At 32.2% G+C, this 17,768-nt stretch overlaps 1 protein-coding gene across 1 annotated transcript in view; it reads left to right on the forward strand.

Moving 5' to 3' along the window:
* Positions 1-17,768, forward strand: part of LOC129940162 (coiled-coil domain-containing protein lobo) — a 179,330-nt gene that overhangs the window by 152,499 nt on the left and 9,063 nt on the right. Inside the window, exon 3 of the mRNA XM_056048414.1 lies at positions 17,373-17,750. Coding sequence (XP_055904389.1) covers positions 17,373-17,750 — 378 coding nt within the window. The remainder of the gene's footprint in view (positions 1-17,372; positions 17,751-17,768) is intronic.

Raw genomic sequence — 17,768 nt, forward strand, 5'->3', positions numbered from 1 at the left:
AGAACCGCAGTCTATGTTGAGAACAAGGAAAGACCGCTTCACCAAATTATAAAACAGCGATGATGAACCGAATTCCGCTGTAAGGGAGATAGAACCAATCAACCTAGGCGACGCAGATCAGCAATTCCGCCTACCCGACCTGGACGAAGTGAAGACTGAATTCGAACAAAGCTGCTGGAGATGACGATATATCTGCCGAACGATCGCAGCAGCCGACGACTTGGTAGGGATCACCAGCTCATCTGCAAAATATGGTCGGAAGAAAGCATGCCCGATGAGTGGAATCTTAGCATAGTTTGCTCGATACATAAAAAAGGAGACCCTCGTCATTTACAGAGGCATCAGTCTCCTTGACATTGCATATAAGATTCTTTCTATCATATTTGAACGTCTTATTCCGTTTGTCAACAACCTGGTAGGTCCTTATCGGTGTGGCTTCAGACCAGGAAAGTTCACTTTCGACCAAATATTCACACTACGGGAGATCTTTGAAACAACCCAGGAGCTTCAAATCGATACCCACCATATCTTTATCGATTTCAAAGCCGCGTATGACAGCATCTATAGGGAAGAGCTCTACGGAGCAATGTCTAGTTTTGACATAACTCTCAAACTTATCCGTTTGTGCAGAATGACGATGGAGAATGCACGCTACTCTATCAAAGTCGAAAAAGATCTCATCGATTCATTTGATGTCACAAAAAGGTTTTAGACAAGGTGATGCACTGCCATGCGACTTCTTCAACATCGTTCTCGAAAGAATTGTGCAAAACTCAACCGCCAACACTAGAGGCACAATCTTCCAAAGGTCCATCCAATTACTCGGATACGCAGATGGTATTGACATAATTTTGGAAGATCAAAGCGTGATGTCAGTGGAGCGTTTTTCAGCTTTGCGACGGAAGCAAAGAAGATGGGTTTAGTGGTCAATGAGGGCAAGTCCAAGTGTCATCAAAAGTGGACATGGATCAACGACGTCTTGGACAAAACGTTACCATGGACATCTTTAACTTCAAGGTAGTTAGGGACTTTGTCTACCTAGGCACTGCTCTTACCACACACAAAGACACCAGCTGCTGCTTCTTTGGACTAAGAAGGCAATTGAAACGTAAAGTCCTATTTCGAGCATCTAAAATCACCATCTATAAGGCACTCATCATCCCGGTTCTCATTTATGGCGCTGAGGCCTGGACCCTGTCAAAGAAAGATGAGAGCGTCTAAGGATGCTTGGAAAAAAATTCTTCGGGTGATTTTTGGTCCCGTACGCATAGATGGAGAATGGAGGAGAAGATATAACGACGAACAGTACGGGAGGTGCAGCGACACTGACCTAGTGAACAGAATTAAAGTCCAACGACTTAGGTGGCTAGGTCATGTAGAGCGGATGGACATCAACGCTCCAGCTCGGAAGGTCTTCGAATCAAATCCCGAGGGACTGCGCAGTAGAGCCAGTTCGTGACTCAGGTGGCGCATGCAGGTGGGTGAAGACCTCAACCAATTTGGCGTGCGAAACTGGAGACTGCTAGCTAGGGTTCGAGCTGGTTGAAGACACATGTTGTTTGAGGCCTAGATCCGCCCCGGACTCCGGACAACAACGGCTCTTTAACGATTACCCTTCTTTTTAAAGAATTGTTACTTTTTTGTATAATAAAATGGAAAAAAACGCTTAAATTGAGAGCGTTTAAATTCCCAGTTCAAGTTTTTTTTACGAATGCAATACTTGCATACACCCAGTTAAATATGTTTAGATGCAAATAAGCTGATTTTATTATCTTTAATATGTTATAAAAAGTTTCTTAACAATATCGCGTGGAAACTCTTTTACCAAAACTGCGCTCTTTTCACGACACGAGCTATCCTCGGCTTCCATTTGCTGAAAAACACCGGTTCTCGAGAGAGGAGTGGAGAACAGTGATTTGTACAGACGAGAAGAATTTTAATTTGGATAGTACAGATGGCGGATACAAATATTGGCACTCCAAAAACGATCCTAAAAAAGTGCGCAAACGGCGAAATTTTGGGGGAGGGTCCTCCACAGTTTAGGGGGTATAGGGTACAATGGAACCACTCCCATTCGCTTTGTGAGCACAAGAATAGATTCTGTTCATTACATTCAACTGCTCGATGATGAGGAAATAGAGACACCAAAATTAATCTTTGCTGCAATCCAATCCACCACTCTCGATTTGCTTTCAGTAAGTCCCGACTTAAACCCGATTGAAAACCTGTGGTCACTTTTATCATCAAAACTTTACCATCAAGGCCGCCTGTTTCTTTAAATGCAAATTAATTGAAACAATCAATCCAAGAGGTGTGGAAAAACACTAAAAGGTCAAACCCTAATGCCTAGACAATTGGAAGAAGTTATAGCCAAAAAAGGCAACCATAAGACGTATTAGAATTGTTAAAAATGAAAAATGCATTTATAATTATTTTGTAGTGAATTTTTAATTAGTTTGTTCCTTAAAATGTAAGAAAAAGTTATCAAAAGTGTTAATTTAGTTACAATAATCATTCCTAGTCGTGCTAGTGTCCGTGACAGTCGTGCGATTCTGTACCTATCTATACAATTGAATTATAGTTAAAACTATCAAAATTCAACGAAAGCGCTCCCGCGGCGAAGAGGATCTTGAATCCTCGGTTTATAAATCCAAGAGATCAAATCCTACTAAAACATCCATAATGGATAACATCAATCCATTTGAAATTCTTTCAATCGATGATGAAATAGAACAGCCTTCTATTAACACCCAGGCACCGACATCTAAGAAAAAACAATCGATACCTCCAATAAAAGTGCTAAAAAAAACTAGTGTTTATAATCATACGTTGATGAAAGAACTTAATTTATCAGACTATTCAATCCAAAAAATTTCAATTGGCATCAAAGTGTTTTGTGATTCCTTAGACACATATAACAAGGTGTTAAAATCATTAAAAGATAAAAATTGTGAATTTTTCTCACATGACCTTCGCAATGAAAGGTCATTTAAAGTTATTTTGTTCGGTTTGGACTCAATTGACACAAATACTCTTAAAACTGAGTTAATATCACTGGGTCTTAAGTGCAAAGATGTAAAAATGATAACCAAAAATCATGAAACATTTGTTGATACTTTCTATATTGTTTATTTAGAAAATGGTTCGGCCCGAATTGCCCAGTTAAGAAACAATATAAAAACTATTTTTCGTACCCATGTTCGTTGGGAATTTCAAAAGCATTTTAAAAATAAAATAACCCAGTGTCATAATTGTCAAATGTTTGGCCATGGTGAGAGACATTGCAACGTTAAATCGAGTTGTGCTAATTGTTCCGGTCCCCACAAGACTTCAGAGTGCACTGTGGCCGATGGTTCTTTTCCCAAATGTGCAAATTGCCAGCAGAACCATCGCTCCACTGATCAAACATGTGATAGCCGAATAAAGTATATCCAAATGAAAGAGAGAGCTCCCAGAGCAACTAAACGCAATTTACATGCTCCACGGCAGCAAGCGCATAACGCAAACAAGCAAGTCGATATTGGGATTGGGAATATGCATGATTTTCCCTCGCTCCCTCCACCTACAAACCATTGGAAGATGACACCACGTTCTACACAACAACATCAGCAGCTTCAGCTACCTCAACAACAACAACAGTCAACGAATTTGACGAACCCTGTTTTGATGAGCAACACTAATTCACAAGAGAACGATCTCTTTTCTCAAGAAGAGATTGCTTCTCTTACAATGGAGATGATTACTAAGCTTGGTCAATGTAAATCCAAGTTAGAACAATTTCATGTCATTGCACAGCTAGCAACAAAATATTTATACTCTCATAATGGCAAGTAATTTACAGAATATGAAAATCGTATGTTGGAATGCCCGTGGCATTCGTAATAAATGTACTGAGTTCTTTAATTTTCTCTTAAATGCTAATGTTGATATTTGTCTTTTGTGTGAAACTTGGCTTGATGTTGGTGTCAGTTTTTCAAATAGCAATTTTGTATGTCATAGATTAGATAGAGAGAGTTTAGGTGGCGGTGTTGCCATCCTCCTCAAAAAAGAAATAAAACATATTTTATTGCCAAAAATTAATACTAATGTCATTGAAGCCATTGGAGTCGAATTGATTTTGCAAAACTCCAATAAGCTCAAAATGTATTCAATATATTTTCCCGGTGGCAGATCCAATAATACAAAAACTAAAAGGCGATGCTTTATAAACGACTTGAAAAAACTAATAAGTAATGACCAGTTTATAATAGGCGGTGACTTTAATTGTAAACACCGACAATGGGGTTGTCTTCGGGCAAATTCATTTGGTAACGATCTGTTGGATTTCACTATGAGATACCCTATCACACTAATGTTTCCAAACGCTCCAACTTATATACCGGCCCGTCGTAGAGCTTCTTCATCTACAATAGATTTTTTTATTTCTAATATTCCGCATTGCTTTACGACCCCTATTACTGCAAATGCACTTAGTTCGGATCATCTTCCTGTCTGCTGTGATACTACCCTTAGTCCAAATTTATTAAATGTGCAATATTTAGATTTTCAGAACGCCAATTGGCACTTATATCGTTCCCAATTAAATTCAAAATTGCGTCCAACTTTAAATAGTATTGAATGTGTTGAATGTTGTGAAGATATTGATGTCTATGTTGATTATTTTGAAAAAAGTATCCGTGATAGTATTAATGTATCTGTTCCTCAGAAAACAATTAATAAACGAGCTGTTATTCTTCCTCGTACCATTTTAAATCTTATTAAAATAAGAAATATGTTTAGAAGGAAATGGCAAAGATATCGACAGCAGCACGATTTTCAAGAAATGAACCATCTCAACATATTAATAACAGAATCGATATCAAAATTCAGGAACATAGAATGGAACAAAAAACTTAGTTCCTTACATCCTAGCTCTAAACCTTTTTGGAACATACATAAAATAATTAAGAAGAAAAATACTCAAATACCACCACTTGAATCATTAGGGACAATTCATACTTCTAACGAAGACAAAGCAAATACACTTGCAAATACTTTTGCTAGCAATCATGATACTACCATTAACTTCTACCACGATCCTGTTTTAACCAACCTTGTAGATACGTCAGTAATTGAATTCAATGGAACTTCTATAAGCTTATCTGCAGAAGAATTAATTTCTGTTGAAGACATTGAATATTTGATATGTGATCTTAAAAATAAAAAATCTCCTGGAATGGATGGTATTCAAAACCAATTCCTTAAAGAACTTCCAATGAGTGGTTTTGCTTATTTAACTTCTTTAATAAATGCCTGCTTTAAAATTCAATATTTTCCACTTAAATGGAAGATGGCAAAAGTTGTTCCAATATTAAAATCTGGAAAACCTCAAAGTGATCCACTTAGTTATAGGCCAATAAGCCTACTGAGTAGCATTAGTAAGATTTTCGAAAAATTAATTCGCTGCAAATTAGAATTGTTTTTAAATGAAAAGAATATCATACCAATACAACAATTTGGATTCCGGAAAGAGCATAACACATCACACCAGGTCTTAAGAATATGTAGACACGTAAAAGAAAAATTTAGAGAAAAAAAATCAACAGGATTAGTTTTGCTAGATGTTGAAAAAGCGTTTGACACTGTTTGGCACAATGCACTTATTTATAAACTTATTATAAATGAATGTCCAACTTTTTTAATAAAACTTATACAAAGTTTTTTAAGTGAAAGAACATTCATAGTTTCACTTAATGGACAAAATTCAATCTCAAAAACTATTCCTGCTGGCGTTCCTCAAGGATCAGTGTTATCTCCTACGTTGTTCAATATTTTTATCTCAGATTTTCCAGTTTTGCAAAATTGTGAATTCGGTATGTATGCAGATGACATTGCTATATTCTCATCCGATGAACATCCTGATAATATAATTAACAATATTCAGACTGATTTAGCAATTATTTTCGAGTATTACAAACACTGGAAAATTAAAATCAATGCTGGGAAAAGCCAAGCTATCTTTTTCACCAGAAAAAGAAAGGATTGTTTTTTACCCAGTCGTAATATAAACTTAAATAACTGTGATATACCGTGGGTCAGCTCTGTCAAGTATTTAGGTATTTACTTAGATAAGAAGTTGACCTTCAAGAAACACACAGAAATGACAGCAAATAAAATAAATGTCGGAATGAAAATGTTATATCCGCTTATTAACCGAAGGTCATTACTTAGCAAACACAATAAACTTATTATTTTTAAAGTCGTTTTTCAAGCAATACTGTTATATGGATCGCCCGTATGGGGTAATTGTGCTCTAATGCATATTAAAAAATTGCAAATTCTCCAAAACAAAATTTTAAAAATGATGCTGAAGCTCCCCTGGCATTATTCAACCCAAGCCTTACACATAGAGACAACGAAAGTGTTAAAAATAGACAAGAAAATTGAAATTCTTAATCAAAAATTTTCCAGAAAATGTGTATTAAGTGAAAACTCTCTGATTAGAAACTTGATTTAATAAATTGTCAAACATATTTTTTTTTTTCTTTTTTTTTTATTCTTGTATTAATTGTTATTTATGTATTATTTATTATCTTGTGTATTATTTATATTTTTATACTGTTAATTTATGCATCATTATAAGTATTTTTTTTTTGTTTATTTATTAATTAATGTATTTTATTATGTATTCATTCTACTATCTACTTATTTATTTAAACATTTTTTCTCCTTTACTAATTTATATATGTTTATATTTATTTATTTATTTATTTATTTATTTGTGTCTTTATTTGTTTATTTATTTGTTTGATTTTTACTTCTTTATTTTTGTATTTATTTATTTATTTATTTATTTATTTATTTATTTATTTATTTACTTATTTACTTATTTACTCATTTATTAATTCATTCGTGTATTTATTAACTTATTTGTTTGCCTATTTATTTATTTATTTATTTATTTATTTATTTATTTATATATTTATTCGGAAATTAGTTCCTATTAAATTTAAGCATAACATATCTGTGATATAATTATAAACAAAATTCGAATGAAGGTTTTTTCTTTGCAATGTTTTCCTTCAAACTTATAAATATTAAGACATAGACATGCTGTTTAAAACATAATTATTATTTTCAGTAGTAAGATACAAATTGATATCATATCTCTGTGCTGTGCAATGACTTAAAAATATTGTAAACAATGTAACTTTTTCTTTGCCAATAAAATATCTATCTATCTCTATCTCTAGTTACAATAATTAGTATTTTCATTACGTTTTAAATTAAAGCTTTTAAAAAAAGGGTTATATTTTAAAAATTTTGCTTTTAAGTATTGTCTAAAGAAGTGCATTTAAGTCCTTGCCACTCTGGCCTTTAATTGAGCTTCACTTCAAATTTAAAAAATTAAGTGTTAAAGACGTATAAACTATGAAATGTCCAAAGCTGTTTTTGAAATGTTTGCATAGCAGGTTTTCATTTTTTTTAAGTGTTGAGACTCACAGCACTTCAAAAAAGGATAAGCAAATTTATGCGATTCTAGCCGTAAAATATATTTTTAACTGCAGTTGATATTTAATTGTAGAGCGATTGTAAGAAAAATGGACGAACTTGACATAGCTTAAAATAGCTAAAAGAAATCCTTACAACGTGAACTGAGAACATGAAGAGTCTATGCCATATAGAATTGAAAAAAAGACCAAGTCTTAGATATAAGTTTTTGAAATGCAAACGCGCCACGCCACGCCAACCCACACCGCAGTCACCCATAATGTGGTCTTCTAAACAATTTAAACTTTTTCGTTAACTTTTACATGGCCCAGGCCATTGCCCATTCAAAGTTAATGAGTAAGAGCTGTTATTTTTTGTGTAAAAGCAGAAGGCACATGTTCATATGAATAACCCCTCCCCCAACCCAGTCTAGTTATTATCGTTTTACTCTTTCACTCGTCGAAACAACCTACCCCGTTCTCTGGCATTAGATCTGTTAAAAAAAAGAGGGATTGAAGGCCTTGGCATTATGGAAAGTTCTCCATCGCACACACTAAGTCATTACCCGTAAACACTTTTATCTTAAATCAGATTAGTCTAACTATCGTATATACTTTGTAAGTTCACTCACCGTCGAACTCTTATCAGTGCGGTCGCAAGGGTTCTCCTTTTTAAAAATCAAAGTTTTGGAAGGTGAGGCAAACGAGTAGGTATTATATCCATACACCATCTCAGCTCACATATGAGTTAAAAATTAAGCAACACAAAGGCACAGGCAATGAGGAAAATGCGAAAAGGAAGCTGCATCAAAAACATCACAAGACCTATAGCAAACATTCGAAAAGAGAGAGAGAGAGGAAGAAAGAGCCGGGGAAGGTTCAAAAACAAAAAGAAACAATAAAATAATAAAAAGAACAAGAAATATTCTTTTAACGACTAAAACTAAACTCTCCAAAAACAAAATAAAACTTCTCGTATCCCAGAAAATCCTCACAATAGACCAAGTCGAAGAAAGGGTAAAAGCGAACCTACCCACCACCTACCCAACCCCAATTCAAATTTAACCGAAGTATAGAAAAAGTCCAGTTTTTTGAGTTAGCCCGGGCTAAATAGCGCTCACGGAGTGTTTTCAAATTGCTGCTTCTCCTTTCCTATACGAGTATACTCATACCTTACCTACCTAGAAAGCTAAGGCTTCAGTATACGAGTAGGAAGGAAGCTATAAGGCTTAGGGTAATGGCAGGGGTATTTTTAATACTTTGCATATGCAGCTTCTAAAACTACCTGAAAAACTCTCAAGTCCCCACACAAGGGGAGCCAAAAGATGTGTAAGTCGACGTCCTCCGCCGTCGTCGACGTCGTCATCATCGTCGTCGTCATTTTTGTCGAAGTCTTTTTTGCACCCACTCAACTGAATTCGGCCCCAAAAAGAATATTCTATAAAAGACCAGAGTTAGGGGCATCGATGGGGATGATTTAACTGGACCTTGTGAAATACTTATTTCTTGCCGTTGTTGTTGTTCTTGTTGTTCTATACGTATCCACATACCAAGAACTGGGAAGGGTATAGGTAGTACTCGTACCCGCTTTATGTTTTTTAGCTACTTGTGAGCGAAGGGAGTGGAAATTATTTGATAGTTAAAAACAGAAAATGCATGCCCTGGCATAGGTTAGGGTTGGGGTTGGTCTTGGGGATTGGGGTTTGAGTTTGGGTAGTTTGTAGTTGATAAGTATCCTTCGGGGATTTTTCCTTCTTTTTTTGCTAGGATCTGAAGGATTTTTGTTTTGTGTTTTTCTTATTCTTTTTGTGTGTTGCTTTTCCTTCACATGTGTGTGCTTTTGCTTTAGCTTTTGCTTATTTGAAGGTAGAACACATAAAATCGCTGTCATCATACTTTCTTTGCATTATATAAAGTTGATTTGGGGGAAGGAGTAGAAAAAAAGGGGGGTTTTTAGAATTTACAGATTAGAAATATGAATTTTTTGGAGAACGGTCTCCGTCTCCGCTTGAATTAATCTGAAGCGTTTACGGATCGTGTGCTCTAAGCACTGTACTTGCTTGCTGCTGTGATGTGATTCCAGTTTTCAGATTCTAGAATCCAGAAACCAGGAGAGGAGCAAGTAAGCACAGTAAGTACGAGTAACGTGCAAAATACAGAAAGCTTTAAGGGTTTGAGGAAAAGGATGCAGTCAATCCGTTGTAATTGTCATATTGCGGCTGCCTTTCATCCATTTTTTGATTCATGTGCAATGGCAGATGAATATTATTTTCCTTTTTTTATTTTTGGTTTAATATTTTTATTCATTTTTTCAGCAGCAGTTTTCTTTGGTTTTTCTTTTTGTTTTTGTCTATTATTTTGTGTGACGTTTGCGATGCTTTTCGATTTGTTTTTGTTCTTATTTCTTCAATTTTCTTTTATTTCTTTTGTTTTTTGTTTTTAAGCAGTTTGTGTTTTATTTCATTTTTTGAGTGCAAAAGCGGATATGGACGACGAACTCAAAAGAAATGATTACTCAAAAGGAAATACGCTGCGCCATATTTATGCGATGCTGTTGCCCCTTCCGGAGGATGATGAGGATGACGATGACGAGCGATGCAATGCAATGACGTTGCAGTGGGTTTCTCTGTTTTAGGTGGACCTCGTTGTTTTCTTTATTTTTGTTTTGTTTCTAGATTCATTTTATAATTTCGAGTTGTTTTATTTTTACTTTTAATTTGTTTGTTTTTGTAATTTTAATTTGTTTTTCTATTATGTTTTGTTGTTGTACAGGACATAGTTCGACTTGGTTCATATGAAATGTGCAATGCAAAAATAATACAAACAGAAGGAAAAGTGAGATTCATTTGCGGTTATCGCAGAGTTTTGGTGAAGTGGAGATACACTTCTTGGCCAATATTTAAGGAGAGAAGAGTTTTATTTTAAAATTAACAATCAAATGTTATCAGTCGTAGGGTCGAGTATTTTTCAAGAAAAATTAATCTAATTATTGTACAATTTCTAGTATTTTTTAAGAATCATTTTTTATTTTGAATCAAAAATTAAAAAATGAAAGCTACCAAAGGAAAAAAAATATATTATTTCCAAAATTTGTTTCTCTCTATGTAAAACAACTTATTGGCCAACAATGTTTTAAAAAAATAACGTACCGCTTTTAATGTATTTCTTTTTGGTTTTTAAAGTCACAAATTTAAGTTTGATGCATTTTAAAATCAGTGATTGAAATTCTGCTACTTTCTTAACTCATCTAGCAAACTTCTCCGTCTAGGGCGGTCCACAACCAGTATCTATAATCCCGAACTCCAGGTTCAATAAGGTCACTTTCCACTTTGTCTACTGCGATGTCCTGTGGGCATGATTTGGAAGACTTTCCGGTCTGGAGCATTGATTTCCATGCGTTCTATGTGACCTAGGCTTCTAATTGGTTGGAATTTTATCCTTCTTGTTAAGTCGATGGACAGCAAGTACAGCTTGTCGTTCAATCTCCTTCTCTACTCAACTTCTTTGTATACGGGATCATAGATCTTACAAAGAATACGAATAGAAGCACAGGGATGATAAGGGTCTTATATACATTTCGGCGGTTTAAGAGAGAACTTTACTATTCAGTTTCTTTCTTAGCCCAAAAAACAGCGGTTAGCAAGATTAATTCTTCGTTTGATCAGGTGTTGTTTTCTGTATTCAAAGCGGAGCCTAGGTAGAACTTAACTGCCTCAATGTTACGTATGCCGATGGTGATGTTTTGACAAAGACGTTGGTGTTAAGGTCTTTTTTTGATGAAAGCATAAACTTTGGTCTGACCTTATAAGCTGTTAAACCCATTTTTGCCGCCTCTGCTTCAAGGATTTAAAAAACATCATTGACTGATTTCTTTTGAATATGTCATGCCATCAGCATGTGTGAGTAATTGGACAGACTTTTGAAAGATAGTGACTCTACTGCTTACGTTTGAGTTCTTGTTTATTCTTTCATCGATGATTTTATGAAAATCACATAACTGCGCATTACTTTAAAGACATAAGAAAGTTTGTTTAAGTAGCTCTAACCATTTTTCAAACAGCGGAAATTCTCTATGGACGACATCTAAGCTAGAGACATCTTAGCTCTTTATAGTTCATTCCTGTATAGATACCTTATATGCTGCCATACTTTCATATAAAACCATTTAAATATCTGATTTCTAAAAAATTACAAAATAAAGCCTAGGCAAGATATATTACTTGGGTACAGGTTGGTTAAACAACTTTCAAAATCGGAAGTATTTTGTCAACCAAAGTTGATTTTTTTTCGAGCGGTGTTTTTTAGTAAAATTTTATTATTTTAAAATAGATTCAATTTTAGTGAAAGAGTTATTGGTTATTAAGGTAGTTCAGTGTTCTCCAAACACTAAATTTAATTTTGGAACAATTTATTAGAAAAAAGAAATATTGATATTAAAAATCTAATATTAAAATTCTTAAAATCTTTCTAAAATTGTGTTTTTAATTATTAGAAAAACTATACTTGTTGCATTTGTATTTCCTCTGATAAACCTGCACATGCACAACACTAGACTTTTAAACAAGTCTATTTTGTTCAATTGTGTACAATTAAGTCTTGAGAAACAATTTGGCGTTTTATAACAGAACTTGCTTTTGAATGACTTTTATTGAAACTATTGCAGTTTTAATATTATGTGACTTTCAGATTTTTTGACAGATAAACGAAGACATGTTGATTTAATAATTTTTCAGCTTCGACGAATTAAAAAAACTAAAATGGCTGACATGATTGTACAACAACTAATTTACTAAGTTTCAGCTTTTGGTTAACAACACATTTTTTATTTAAACAGAAAATTATTTAAATACTTGTACAAAATTGTTTCCCTAAATATGTTCACCAAGTTTCAAAAATTAAAATCTAAAATAAAAAATGTTTTGCAGTAAGAACTTTTTTAAAAGTCAGAACAATTTGCGTCTTATAGTTTCTTGTAACATTATGTTGAAGGTAATTTTTTAATTATACAAAAACAGTTGGTTGATTTTTTTTTTTAATAATATTATAATAATATACAAAATTGATTTAAATTAAAGTGTATAGCAGAATTTGTTTTTGAGATATTTGAGGTAGGCCACATGTTTTTTTTTTAATTCAAACTGGAAGTTATTGAAATCAATCTAATATGACGAATTGAAAATTTTGATATTTCTCGACGTGTCCCTAGGACCGAAATAAAGGATTTGATACAAATGCCTGCGCGTGAGTGTGTTCTTACGTTTGTACGTTGGCGCGGTTTTTTCGTCGTCCATAGATCAAGGATCAGTATAGATATCGACCTCAAAGAAATTTTGTTATACAGATAAAAATGCAGAAAGATGAAGAAAGGACTCTCAAACAAATTGAGTTCGTGGGTTTTTTAAATTAAAAAAAATAGTGAAAATATTGGTTAACCCAAAATATCTCATAAACCAATAACGGTAAAGACTTGAATTATATTTTATATTATGACTTGTAACGCGATGCCAAACAAATATATTTTTGGAAACAAATTTAACTAACAGTTTTTTATGTACCAAAAGAACTTAAAATATAATTTTCACTTCAAATATTTTACGAACAAAAAATGATTTTATCTCCAAAACAATTTTGTGCACCGAAGAATAACGTTTTTGAAATCAGATAAAATTTTGAAAAAAAAATCGAATTGACAGTTTCATTACAAAAAATAAAAACCCAAAAAAAAATAATAAAATTTATTAAAAATTGAATTTCGACTCTAATATCTTTTCAAAAAAATTCAGATATAGGCTTCAAGTGCATTTTATTTTATGATAAATATGATTTTCAACATACAATTTTGAGAAAAATGGAACTGACAGTTTTTTAAAATTGGTTGTTGTTTTTATTGTTTGTAATATCGTAAAAATCAGCAAATCTTCCGACTTCAAACAAATTTTGTGTTACCGATGGTAGTTTCAAAAACATTCGAAAACCACTTTTATTAGAAATTCAATAAATAATTGTCTTACAATATCAGCTTAAGATAAAAGTGAAATATTTAGTTGACCGAAGATATCTCTCGAAGAAATAACGCTTACTACTTCAATTATTTCATTTAATTTAATTTAATTATGACGTAATATCAATTTGGTATGAATTTGAAAAGAATTTTGCTAATTATTTTTTTTGATAATACAAAAAAAACTTGAACAAAAACTGATAGATACTATATTCAGAATAATTGTATGTTAGAAAAACTAACGACTTTAACATTTTAACGGCAGCTTATTGCCAACAAATAAAAACCAAAAAAAAAAATGTTAAAAATTGAATTTTGACTCGAATAAACTGGCAGCAACTAAAAATATGGGCTTCAAAATAATTTATATCTTATAAAAAACATTATTGTAAAGCATTTGGTAAAATTTTTCTTTGAAAAGTCCTATGGACAATTTTTTTTAAGCAAAACATAAGTCTCAAAAAGAGGCTGGGATGCGACCCACACTCATAACTTCCCATCCAGTCTGTCGATTTGTCTTGCTTTAAAGTTTGTCTATATGTACTCGTATCAATTTTTACCAAATTTGCGTAATACTTTTTGTAGATTTTATTTTTTATGAAAAAGCGGACTGTTAGATTTTTATATAAAAATTACTGAATATCGAAAACAATATTTTCTGTAAAAGAAAATAAGTTTGAATCCGATATTTTTAATTTTTGAAAAGCTATTTAAGTCGAAAGTAAATTTTTACCAAGCTTTAGTATTGTTTTTTTTTAGAGTTTTATTTTTTGTAAAAAAACTGTCAATACGAATTTTTTAAAAATTTTACTGAATGTTAAAAAAAATATTTTTTGAAAGATAAAAGTAGCTTTAAGTCAATATCTTCAATTTTTGAAAAGATATTTGAGTCGAAAATCAATTTTTACGAAATTTTATACATTTTTTTTAGGTTTTTATTTTTTGTAAAAAAACTGTCAATTCCATTTTTCTCAAAATTTGTCCTAATGTTGAAAACAATATTTCTTATAAGTAAAATTTAGTTAGAAGCTCTTATCTCAAATTTTTGAAAAGATATTTGAGTCGAAAATCATTTTTTAACCAACTTTTTTTAAATTTTGTTTAGGTTTTTAATTTTTTGTACAAAAACTGTCAATTCGATTTTTTTCAAAATTTTAATGAATGTTGACAACAATATTTTTTGAAAGATTAAAGTAAATTTAAGCCACTACCTCAAAGTTTTGAAAAGATATTTGAGCCGAAAATCAATTTTTACCATCTTTTATTAATTTTTTTTTAGGTTTGTATTTTTTGTAAAAAAAACTGTCAATAAAATTTTTCTCTTAATTTAATCAGCTGTCGAAAACATTATTTTTCGTTGCACAAAATTGTTTTGGAGATGCAATCGTAAAATTTTATAGACGACAATTTTTTTTTTCAGTTTTTTTTTATTTATAAAAAAACCGTTACCTAGTTTGATTTTTTTCAAAAAATATACTTCTTTGATATAACGTTACAATATATTATATAAAATTTAATTCAAGTCTCTAGCCTTTTCGGTTCGTAAGATATTTAAGGTTAACCAAAATTTTCAGCTTTTTTCAAACTGCTATGATTAAAAAACCACATGCCCAATTTTCTTGAGAGCCCTTTCTGCATCTTTCTGCATTATTATCTGTATAACAAATTTATTTGAAATCTATATTTCTTCTGGTTTCTGAGCAATGGACGACGAAAAAAACGTCATCTGGTAAAATTTTGAAAAAAATCGAAATGGCATGAAAAAAACATTACTAAAAGTTAGTAAAAATTGATTTTCAACTGAAACATCTTTTCAAAAATTTAAGATTATGGCTCCAACTTATTTTAATTTATATGAAATATTGTTTTAAACATTCTGAAAATTTTTGAAAAAAAATCGAATCGACAATTTTTTTCACAAAAAATAAAAACTTAAAAGAAAATTTAACAAAAGTTATTAAAAATTGATTTTCGACTCAAATATCTTTTAAAAACTTTGAGATTATGGCTTTCAATTAATTTTAACTTATAATAAATATTGTTTTCAACAACCCGGTAAATTTTGAGAAAAATCGGTTATACCGTTTTCTTACAAAAAAAAACCTAAACAAAAAAATTAGTAAAAGTTGGTAAAAATTGAATTTTGGCTCAAATTAAACTTAATTTTATCTTATAAGAAATATTGTTTTCAAAATTAAAAACATTTTTTATAAAAATCAAGCAGTTAGTTTTTTCAAAAAAAAAAAAATTGTAATCTAGAAAAAATAGTACGCAAATGCTTGGTAAAAATTTATTTTTGACTAAAAATTTCGTTAACAAGAATATATTTTATTATATACAAAATATTGTTGATAATTTGAAAATTTTAAAAATAATTCAACTGACAACATTTTTAACAAAACACGAAAACCTACAAAACTTTTAAGTAAGACACATTGACAGACGGAATGGGAAGTCATCAGGATGGAAGTGGGTCGTGTCCCTGTCTCTTTTTTAAATTCTTTTCATCTTGATGTTAATATCTTTGAAAAAAATTATTCAAACCCAACATACAACGTTTTAAGTTTCCTGGAATAAGAATCAATGATTTTTAGAGAGAGGTCAGTGCTTTCGTTAGGAATTACATGCGTTGTTTTCCTCGGTAATATCTTAAGAACCAGCAAAGCTACCGATTTCAAATAAATTTTGTTTTACCGATGAACAAAAGATTCAAAGGAAAATCTGTCAAAATTTACAAAATATAAGTCTCAAAAACTACATAAAATTGGTAAAATCTGAATTGAATATCTCGAGAATCAATTAAGGTTTTGACCTTAAAACTTATTTCCCATATCAAATATAGTTGAGTTAGAGAAAAATCCAAACGCCATTTTTGTATAAGAAATAAAAGCCTTCAAAAAAACTAAACCAAAAATTAGTAAAAATTTGTTTTCTACTCAGATTTTAATCTCGGGAACACGAAAACGTAATTCTTATTTTTGAAAAAAGAATTTGAGCAAAAGTTGTTAAATGTTAATTTTTTAAATAAAATATACAAGTTTTTTCTTTAACTCATTGACTTCATCTCAAACGCTGTTAAGTCCACCTGTTGCATAAATATCCTTGGGATGCACAACCCAGTCCTTTAATTTTGGTTCCTCAAACAAAAAGAGACAGAAAGAGATCAGTTTTTACACAAACACCAACCATAGCAACAACAACAACAAAGCAAAATAATAATTTTCAGATGAAAAGGCTTCTAATGCAAAAGTAGTTGTTGTTTATTATAGCAAAATAGCGGTGCACAGTGCATAGGCATAAAAGGTGCATAAATATAATGTCTCTTCAAAGTGCACTCTGTACTCATCATTATTTATATTTTTTGTTGTTGTTATTTTTGTATTCGTTTGTTGTGCGGTAAGGTGAGTCCTTTCCTCATAGCTCTCTATTTATATAATGTTTTAATTTCTTCGCTATAAAATACAACAAGGATTGTGAGAGTGGGTGGAGTGTGGGAGCAGTAGGTGCAGGTGGGGTTGAATTCATCATTATTCAACCCATTTCGCTAGCTAGCGCATAAAGTTATTAAAAGAACACAAAGTGAGAAACAACATCATGGACGACTATTGTTTCCGTTTCGAGGACATTTTGTCCTTTGACGCATTGCCGCGTTACGCCACCACCACCGTGCACCATCACCGTCATTTTTGTTGTTTGATGCTAAGGACTTCTTGTTCAAAGGGTTTTTATATTTTTACTTTAGCAAAGACTGACAAACTAACTCCTTGATGAAGATGGCAAAATAGTCGAAGGATAGTTTTTCATTTATATCGATTAAATAGCTGATAGGTCATAGATTAATTAAGGATCTGGGTCATTTGTGCCAGAAAAGTATTGATTTTGATATTTTTGTTTATTTTTAGCCTCCATCCCTGGTATCACCGTCAACTTTACTCCGTCGCCGATGTGGAAATAGCTTTGAAATGGCAACTTTACTGTGCAGCATGTTGATTGGAGCAGGTTTTCCAGCCTTGGTTGTGTCGGGTTCAGCTAAACTGAATACTGTTAACAATGATCAGCGAAATGTTCAATACACCTTACCAGAAGAAGAACTTGATTATGAAAAAGATGAAGACGAAGGGCTGGATAGATCATCCAGAACTGAAGAAATCAACAAATATAAACTAAGACCGAAACCGGATCTCGAGAGTCATTTAACAGAGCAACTTGAGGAAAAAAGGTTGGAGAAGGAAAATCGAGAGAAATTTGAAAAAGAAGAAGCTGAAAGAATTGAACGGGAGGTTAGTGAGTTATTGTAA

Source organism: Eupeodes corollae, chromosome 1 (assembly GCF_945859685.1).
Source record: "Eupeodes corollae chromosome 1, idEupCoro1.1, whole genome shotgun sequence".
In the NCBI taxonomy this organism is placed as follows: domain Eukaryota; kingdom Metazoa; phylum Arthropoda; class Insecta; order Diptera; family Syrphidae; genus Eupeodes; species Eupeodes corollae.